Raw genomic sequence first — 10238 nt, forward strand, 5'->3', positions numbered from 1 at the left:
AAAAGAAGCCAGGACTAGGGCTATAGTTCAGGGGTACAACACTAGCCTAGCATGCATGAGGCCCTGGGTTCAATCCCCAATACCAGGCAAAAAAGACTAAGGGGCTTAGCTTACCTTACCTACTGCATACATATGGGTTTCTGTTCATGCTATGAGCACAGCTTCTCACTTCTAGTGAAAACATTTAAAGAGCTGGGACAGGCTGGGAAGATGGCTCAGTGGTTAAGATCACTGGCTGCTCTTACAGAGATCTTGAGTTCACTTCGCAGCAACTACATAGTGGCTCTCAACCATCTCTAGTGGGATCTGATGCCCTCTTCCGACATAAAGGTGCGCATGCAAATATATATTACATTTTTTAAAAAGACTCAGGGGCCCTTCCAAAGCCATCCCTTGCTTTAAGGGGATATGAAGACCCAGAAGGCTCCTCCCACTGCCCCTGCCAGGTTTCACCTCCAACTGGGCCATTCACCTAGAACTTCCACCTTTTCCTTCACTAAGTGTGAAGGCCACCACACTGTGCTCACATGCCCCATCATGTGATTTAGACTTGAGTCTCATATGGTGGGGGGACAGTAGATGAAATGGGAGAAGGTTAAAGAGGAGCAGAGAGAGAGAGAAGGAATAAAAAAATAAGTGCAGTTCATCATTTTCCCTCGTGCTCACAGGCAAGCATTCCCTCTAAGAAACTCCTTTCTCCCCTTCTCCCCAGAAGTAAACCCTGTTCTGGATGCAAACCCTCAGTCCATTTCCTTGCATTTTGTGAAGGAATGCAGACCTGTACCATACTGCAACGCTATCATTCAGTGAACCTCTTCATCCTAACAAACTTGGGTTTAGCTCACTGCTGTTCACTGCTGCAGAGAGCAGGAGGGTTTTTGTTTGTTTATTTAGTCATTTTTTTTTTCAGGGGAAAGGGCACCAATTTAGAGTCTCCTTAACAATGCTGGGAATTATAATGCACTTGGGGATGTGTTTGTTTGTTTGTGATAGGATCTCAGGGAGCTCAGGCTGGCCTTGAACACACTAGATAGTCAAGAATGACCTTAGACTCCTGATTTCCTGCCTCTACCTACAAAGTACTGCAATTACCAGTGTGCACAACATGCCCCGCTCTATCATGCATCCTGACATTTACTCCAGCGTGTCTTCAATGCCTCTCATGCTTCAGCCAAGTGCAACTGTGACTGGCAAGCTGTCCATTAATTACATGGTTCTATAGCTTTATATTATCACAAGAGAGCGACAGTCTTATCACGCATAAATGTGTTCATGTCTATTCATGAAGGCATGAGTTCATTTACTGCACCTGCAGCAAAATTATGATACTTCAACATTGTTACTATTTATTTCATTTTTTAAGCTCTTGAGAAGGATCTCACAGTGTAGGCTAGGCCGATCTCAAACCGTCACAATCCGCTGCGTCAGCCTTCCAAATGCTGGGACTACAGGCATTTTCCACCACTCCACATTATCTTTAAGTTCACATATGAGCACTGTTCTGATATATGCTCCCTACTAAATCACATTTTTTTAAAACTTCTGAGCAGCCTATCCACTTGGGCTTGCCGGCCACCACTGCTCCTTTTAAAGACATCAATATATGGAAAGGAAAAGCCTAAATTAGAGGGCGACCGTTCTCAAAACAAAAAGAGGAAGGAACACCAAAATAAATACGGAAAGACAAATGAGTTATGGCTACGGACAGACTCTGTGGCTCCATCTCTGCTGAGAAACAAGCTCTCATTCAAAACGATGAGGGTCTCTGAAGCTGTATGACAGGTCAGCTAAAGGGAGATTGTGTTTCAAGTTCATTGCTCAATTATCCCTTGAAGAATTGGTTTGTTCCCTGTCTACAGAAGGCTTTTTGTTGTTTTGTTTTGAACTAAGGAAAACTACAACTTCAAGATGTATTAATTGTTTCCTTTAAGAGTTCCTTATTCTGTGGATTCCAAAACCATCTCATGAACACGTTGTGCTCTCGTTCTGATGCATTTGGATACGGTTTTCCCATAGGAGCGGGGAGTCCACAGGCATGGGCAGGAAGCTTGCTGTGCATGGGTTCCAGCAGCCTAGGACTAAGCATATGGTCTGTGTCTCTCAACTGTGTCCAGATTCCTAGTCCTCCACTGCACTGTCCCACTCCTGCGTGGGGTGGCCAAATGTCCTGGTTTGCCGAGAACTAAGGGGATCTTCCAGAGCATAGGACTTCCAGGTATAAAAAATCAAGAAAATTGGGCAGGAGAGATGCTTGCTGCCACGCCCAAGGGCCTAAGTTCTACCCCTAAACCCAAGTGGTAGGAGAGAGCTGACCCCCCACAGGTTGTCCTGTGACTTCTATATGTACACAAACACACACACACACACACACACACACACACACACACACACACACACACACACACACACAAATCAGTAGGGGTGGAGATACAGCCCAGCAGTTAAGAGTGCTGGCTGCTCTTGCAGAGAACTCAGGGTAGGCTCCCAGTACCACATAGCCACTCACAACCCATTGAAACTCCAGTTCCAGGGGCATCTGATGCCCTCTTCTGGCCTCCATGGTTACTGCACATACATAATACACATACATACATAGAAGTAAATATGCATATACATAAAATAAAATGTAAAGAAATTAAAATAAGTAAACAGAAATGTTTTTAAATTAATTGAAATTTTCAAGCAAAATACTTAGGATAAGTTTGGTAACCCTACTCAGATGCCTGCTTGCAACCTTCCTCCCAGTCCCACAATATACAACCTGATTCAGTGTACTAACAACACCACAGCAGCTTGTATGTGCCACTATTATGAACCCCAATGCCCAGTTACTATTCCAGAGCCGATTTCTGTGACAGGCGCACGCTTGGGCAGGCCACCAGCCAGGCAGATTCTGTTCAGCAGAGAAGGGGACCCTGACATGAACACATACAGAGAGCTTAGCTTTCCTTGTTGTGATAGTTGGGTGCAGAGGAGGTAAGAGGCAGTGTGCTGATTTTGTGCATATATTTCACCTTTTTTCAATACCTGTTTATTTCTGTCTCCCAAGTCACTGGTCAGCAAGAGAGCCTTCAAAGGCCAGACCCAATGATCACAAAGTCAACCCAACTTTTCTCAAAGCAACCTGTGTGGCAGAAGCCCCCAAAGGTTCATACCTGGAAGCCCAGCACTCAGCATGCTGGAGCAGGATTTCTGTGAGTTCAAGGCCAGTCTGGGTTAGAGAGCGAGTTCTAGGCTACATTGGGCTATAACATGAGTCTCTGTCTTAAAAAATCAGACAAAACAAACCCACATCATTCAGCCAAGTAAGGGTTGTATGTAGAGGGAAAAAAATGGTATCCTAGGTGAACAATGGAAGGGAAGGAGTGGGTTCTTTTTGTTTTCTGAAACAGTGTAGCCCTGGCTAGTCTGCAACTTGCTATTTAGACCAGGCTAGCCTGGATCTCTCAAGAGATCTGCTTTCTGAATGCTAGGACTGAAGGTGTGTGCCACCACACTAGGTTAGGTGATGAATCCTTGGAAGAGACACTGGTGTGTATCAGGAGCTCGGGATGGATGATAAGAAGACAGCAGGTTAAAAGTGGGAGGGCTCTGTGGTGGGCCATTTGGCAATAATGGTTAGCAATTACAGTGAACCTTTTCAAGTCAGGCATGACTAATTATGCCTGTAATTCCAGCACTTGGGAGTAGAGGCAGAGGAACCAGGAATATAATGCCATCCTTGACTACACAGGGAGTTTTAACTCAACCTGAGCTACTTAAAATCTTGTTTAAAAAATAAGCCAGGTGACAGTGGCACACGCCTTTAATCCCAGCACTTGGGAGACAGAGGCAGGAGGATCTCTGTGAGTTCGAGGTCAGCCTGGTCTATAGAACTAGTTCCAGGACAGCCAGGGCTACACATGGAAAACCTGTCTGGAAAAAACAAATCAAAATTAAGTAAATAAATAATAAAGTGAACACATTTATCTGGGCAGGTGTCAGTATGCCTGCAATCCCAGTATTACAGAGGCTTAGGAAGAGGATCACTGAAAGTTTTAGGTCAGTGTGTTTTACATTAGCATGTTCCAGGCCAGTCAGGACTACTGACTGGTAAAACTATGCCTTGAAATAAAGACAAAAGCAAAAGCTAATGAACACTCTCGGCAGAGCAATTCTCTGATGAGAATTAATACTTGTACAGCATATCTGTGTGAGCCAGGTATATAGCTCAGAGCTGGAATGCTCGTCTACCATGCACAAGGCCATAGGTTTGATTCCCAGTGATGAAAGGAAAAAGGAAAAAAAAAGTATATCCAAATGTGTTTACGTGGACTTTCTCTGTTTCCCTCTTCAAAAGCCAAAATGAAAACAATGAAGTATGCAGAAACACCCCTCAATGTTCATCAAGGAGTTAATCGGCTAATTGAGCCTTGGCCAATCTATTACAGGGGCCATGGGGAGAGGGAGGCAGTTTTGTGCAGCTAGTGTGACTGCTGGGAGCAGAAAGGTCCTTGCACTCGCAGATAAGCACTAGGAATGGTAAACACACAGGATTGTGTCTTCTGTGGAAGAGATGTATAAACCTGTTTTCCACCCAGAAGGCTAGGAATGGATGTGGCTAACAGCATGGGTGATCTCTGTTCTATCTGTATAGCCAGGGACTCCCTGAAAGCTCCCACAACCAAGACCAGAGGTGACTAATAGTCCAGGTGACCTCTGTGCTATCTATATGACCAAGGCCACTCCAGATCCTCCCCTAGACCCTTAAGATAACACATACGGCCTATCTATAGAATTCACCTCATGGAAGAAGTGACATGTACTTTGAAAAGAGTTTTTATGTAATTACGTCTCCTTGTGCACACAGGATTGGGTTACACCAGGAAACTCTTTCCAAATTGCACCGTGTCAAGTCTTTCTCTGTCCCACCAGCCAGTTCCCAAATGATGACACAGAGATTTATTAATTATGAAAGCTCGGCCTTAGCTTAAGCTTGTTTCTAGCTAGCTCTTATGACTTAAATTAACCCATCTCTATTCATCTACATGCTACCACATGGCTCATGGCTTTTCCGTCTCCTCCTTCCTCTATGTCCAGCTGGTGACTCCCCCTTTCTTCTTCCCTGAGACTTCTCTGTCCCCAGAAGTCACAGCAAGCCTCTTCCTGTCTAGCTATTGGCCATCCAGCTCTTTATTAAGCCAATCACAGTGACACATCTTCACACAGTATAAAGGAACATTCCACAGCACAACATAGGTATTTAAAATTAAGCACTGATAAAGCAATACACACATATACACATAATATAAATAAACATAATAAACTAACTACTTACAGAAGCACTTACATTTACAAGAGAACTCTTGGCAGAGTCAAAGAGGCTAGACTCTGACTGCATCTCTACCATTTCCTTGACTTCAGCAAGTGATATAAACTAAACGGGTCCTGGTTTTCCTCCTTTATCTAATGAATACATTGGGCGTGATGCCTGCGGTGATGGCAGAATGCCCAATGGAACCACAACACGGAGCAAACAGTTAAGTGTAGCCAGAAGTAACTGAAGTCCTATTAGTTACCCATTACCTTCTAAGACTCATAAAGAAGGTTCTAGAACCCTCTCCCACTCTTCTTCTGCTTTAATTGCCAATTCTTTTAATTTTTCTCAAAATTAATACTAATTACCAATTTTGTACAAAATAATTAAGCTAGGCACGGTGGCACATACCTGAAATCCAAGCATTTTGCAGCCAGAAGTAAGAGAATCTTGGTGCATATGAGGACAGTATAGGCTACATAGTAGGGGCTACACAGTGAGTTTAAGTCCAGCCCGGGTTACATAGGGAGACCCAGTCTTAAAACAAATGAGATGAGCAAGGTGGTACATGCCTTTCAGCTTAGCACTCTGGAGGCAGAGGCAGACAGATCTCTGTGAATTTGAAGCCAGTCTGGTCTACACAGTAAGATCCAGGCCAGCCAGAGCTACATGGCGAGACCCTGTCTCAAAACAAACAGGATGGACAGATGGCTCATGGGGTTAAGACTGACCTTCCAGAGGACCTGGGTTCAATTTCCAGCACCTACATGGTGGCTCACAGCTGTCTGTAACTCCAGTTCCTGGAGACCTGAAACCCTCACCCATACATACATGCAGGCAAAAGCACACAAAATAAAAGTAAAAAAGCACAAATGAGCAAATGAATAATGAAGCCCACTGCCTTATGAGGACCTTAGGAGATGTTTGTCATCAACAATCCATTGCTATTCTCTCATTGCATGAGAAAAGTTTGGGAAAGTCCTGTGGTAGCATCAGCACACTAGCAGAGTCACTAGAAGAAAAGGCTTTGGAGCTTATACATGACAACCAGCTACCCAGCTATTTCCCTAAGACCCTCCACATTACAGAGACAATGTGGCGATTTATTAATCTCAAAGGAGAAGTTTATGGATAGACGGGCTAGATTAAGTATCCACAAACTCTACAGCACTTTTCTAAAACAGAGTTTGGTATTCACCGTACACAGCTCCGGGAGGTAAGACTCAAAAGAAAAGCAGCCAGGTGCTACTTGAGAAGCTGAGATGGGAGAACCTCCCCGCTACAGAGGACTACCTTTGCCAGGAAGCGAAAGGCTAAAAGAGAGGGCAGGAGGGGAGGGAAGTAAAGCAGAGGGAAGGTAAGTCGTAGCCCCCTCCTCCAGCACTGGGAGTTTTTTTCAAGGTAGGCACAAAGCAGCTATGCAAGAGCTTTGGGGGCCCTAATGGCAGGGCTGACTCTCTCCACAGGCCTCACACTCCACAGGAAACTGCCAGGGTGGGTGTGTAAGAACCTGACACCAATCTGTCATTCCTTCAACTCTGGTCAAATCTTTACCGTTTCTCAGCAATTTTCCACTTGTTGCCGCTAGTGTTTCTCCTCGTTCAGAGTACCTTGCCCGATCCAGTCCTTCTGTTGGTGCCTGTGGTACCTAAGAGCAGTGTGCGCCCACCAGGTTGTATAATAGGAAACGTGTGGCCATTTCCACTAACTAGATCTTTCCCGATGTCTCTGAACGCCAAAAATCTGGTTTTCTTGAGCAAGTAACCTGACCATATAAAAAAGATGAAGGTATGTGGAGGACAACCGTGAGGCACAGTAGGAAATTCTGGGTTGTGGCCCCATACGTACCGGCATGTGGGCATGACAGCTCCCTCCTCGATAGTCTAGTCTCTTCGCCATGGGAATAAAAGAGCAATACAAACAAAAACGGCGTGGGGGAGGGGATCAAAAGTAAAGGAGAGAATAAAAGAGACCAGAGATCTATCCAGGCAATAATGCCTGACTCTTGATGAGGACATTCTGTCCAGAAATCCAAGAATGGGAAAAAAAAATCCTAAATAACAATCTCAAACTCACAATGACTCAAACCAGGAGTTCCTGTTTTCTGTGCCTGAACAGCAAAAGAAGATAAGCCAGAAAAATGACCGTGCAAAGTCGCATTGGGTACCAAAGTCCCGAGCGACTGGCACAGGGAAAAAGCAGGGATATTTCCTCTCCTAGGGACAACCCTACCCTCCCACAAAGACCAGAACCCTAGTATTCTGTAAATTTCCGCTTGTCCATATCCAGGGACCTAGGCAAATCCAGAAAACCCGGCCGGTATCACTCCCAAACTTCACTGCTGCCACCAGGAACTGGCTCAAAATTGGACTCCGAAGGCAACAAGAAAAAGAACTCAAAGTAATTAACTTGATTCCGGGCAGAAATAACTCGATCAACATTGTCATAGTTTAGTGGAAAGGGCACGCCGACTTGTGGGAGTGGGCCCAGCCCTGGACGTGCCCAGGGCTCCACTCTCCCAATGCGCCAAAGCAGGTAGGTACTCAGCGCATAAAACGCACAATGAGATTCAGGTGCGTTACGCCACAAAGATCCTAGGCAGGGCGGAAGGGAGCTGTCCCTGTGGGTTCACCTCCCCAAATGACCTAAACTGAAAGAAAGGGTTGACGCAGACCCCTGGTTCCCGGACCACGGGAGCCAAACAGACAATAGAGCCATCAGAAGAAAATGACAGGAAGCGCTGTAGGAATCCAGATGTCCTGGATAGGGACCAGAGAGGGGTGCAGAAATAGAGCTGGAAGCAGCGCCCGGAGAAGGGGGCGTGGAGCGACTCCTGCCTCGGACATCCACGGTCACCCACTGCCTGCTTCCAGGCGCCGCGGCCACGGAGACAGCGCTCTCCCTCCGCCCGCCTGCCCTCCCGCTCCCGCGTCCCGCACCGTGTTGTAGAACTCGGCGATGGCAGGCACGATCGTGTAGTTGTCCTCGCACCAATCCACCTCCGAGCTGCCAGCCCGCAGCTGGTCCCACCAGTGCGGGTCGCCCATGGCCGCTCTGGAGCATCGGAGCAGCTTCTCGGCAGCGGCGACCGGCCCGAGCGGCTGCGGGGCACACTGTGCGTCTGCCGCTTTATGCGGTGCGGGGCAGCCTCCGGATGCGGCGCCTCCCCGCGGGCCTCTTCAGCCGAGCTGCTCCCTCCCGCCGCCGCCGCCGCTACAGACCCGCCCCGGCCCCGCCCCCGGGAGTCCCGGAGCAGACTGCCACGCCCACTAGGGGCGGGACCTGACGGGCAGAGAGCCACGAAAGGGAGGGGCGTGGAAAAGGGGGACCAGGTTGTATCAAGAACCCCTCTCCCCGGTAAAAATGTAAAACATGGAGAAGCGCAAGGATCCGTTTGGACTCCTTGAGAGTCCGCCGCAATTCGCTTCGCTACGCTTGGGATGCCGGTTCTCACGCCTAAGGAAGGCTCTTGATCCTCTTGAAGGCGGAACAGCTCTACCAGGTGGCGACTCGCTGCTGTGGCTGGGGCAGAAAGATCCTCCAGGCTGTAGCAACAGGTTCTCTTGAGCCTTCCAAGAAGCCTGGGCCACCCACTCCCCAGGGAAGCGTTTCTGCAGTACTGAGTGTGTCCCTGCCCTTCTTTAGTCGTTTATGGGGAACGTACGCTTAGGGAGAGCCTTCTGCCATCCCAACCCACAGAGGATGCAGGTGGGATTAAAGGCATGCGTTGGTGGCGCATGCCTTTAATCCCAGTATTTAGGAGTTCGAAACCAGCCTGCGCTACAGAGTGAGTTCCGGGACAGCCTGCAAAGCTACAGAGAAACCCTGTGTTGAAAAACAAAACAAAACCAACAAAACAAACAAAAAACCCAACACAGTACAGGGCATAATACATACATAACCATATACACTTAGTAATATTTGCCAGCCACTGTTGTGAGAGTGTCCATATGCCTTGGGTTCTGTTAATAACCCCTTTTTCTGCCAGTGTACTAGAGCTAATCAAGTTCAGGCAGGATGACTTTCCATCTGCTCATGTGTCTGTGATTACTCTGTAGTTTCTAAATACAAGCCCACTGGTTCCTAAGATCTCGGAGAAGTCCATTTTATTCTTTTGGTGGCAACTCAAGGCCTTCTTCGTGGGAAGTTCCAGGTAAGGACAGTGGCAGAGAACACCCGGGCGGCAGACTACACTGCTTGTCATTTCCTTGCTCAGACCAGACTGCCTTCTCTCAACTGGAGCACCTGTAAGCGGTGCCTTGGGTCTGTCCTCCACAGATACCCACACAGCCACTCCCATCTCCATGGCAGGCAGGAGCTGCTGGTCTCCACCAGGAAACCCAGCTTTATTTCCTAGGGACCAAACCATCCCTTGTGTCTTCATTGTCCCACCTTCTGACTCTTCTTTCTTTTCTAGAGCCAGTCCCTCTGTCATCTGGAACCCGAGGAGGAGGACACGCACTACAGCCTTCTTCTAGGGTCACTTATGGGCTAGCAATCGTGAGCAGGCCAGATCCACAAAACAGAAAGGCTCTGTTGATGTCTCCCTGTCAAAACCAGACGCCAACTGTCCAGCAACAGAGCTGTTTTCTCGTGTAATCATATTTTACTCCTCCCAACAGCTTAGGTGAAAATAAGCTGGGTGTGGTAGCCCATGCTTGTAATCCCCCAAAGAACGACAGTCCACATTCATCCATTCTAATAACGTAAAACACTGTTAGTATATGTGCCAGGTTTTCTCAAATTATAGTTCTCAAAGTCAAAATGTTTCCTATAGATGCTGTAACATTATCTACCATTTGCAATATTTTTGTTTTTAATTTTTAAAGATTTATTTATTTTTACATCTACAGTATTCTGCCTACATGCCAAAAAAGCGCACCAGATTGAATTATAGTTGGTTGTGAGCCACCATGTGGTTGCCGAGAATTGAACCCAGGAC

At 47.0% G+C, this 10238-nt stretch overlaps 1 protein-coding gene across 3 annotated transcripts in view; it reads right to left on the reverse strand.

The window, feature by feature from the left end:
- Acer2 (alkaline ceramidase 2) overlaps positions 1-8522 on the reverse strand; it is a 39700-nt gene extending 31178 nt beyond the window's left edge. The window contains exon 1 of one of the 3 annotated variants that reach the window (XM_040757191.1): positions 8236-8521. In XM_040757191.1, the coding sequence (XP_040613125.1) occupies positions 8236-8359 (124 nt within the window). In that variant the 5' untranslated portion in view covers positions 8360-8521. Of the gene's footprint in view, positions 1-8235 lie in introns of all 3 variants that reach the window. The other 2 variants (XM_040757189.1, XM_040757190.1) reach the window with 2 other exon arrangements.
- Between the last annotated feature and the right edge of the window lie 1716 nt (positions 8523-10238).

Source organism: Mesocricetus auratus, unplaced genomic scaffold, assembly GCF_017639785.1.
Source record: "Mesocricetus auratus isolate SY011 unplaced genomic scaffold, BCM_Maur_2.0 Super-Scaffold_100014, whole genome shotgun sequence".
Lineage (NCBI taxonomy): Eukaryota > Metazoa > Chordata > Mammalia > Rodentia > Cricetidae > Mesocricetus > Mesocricetus auratus.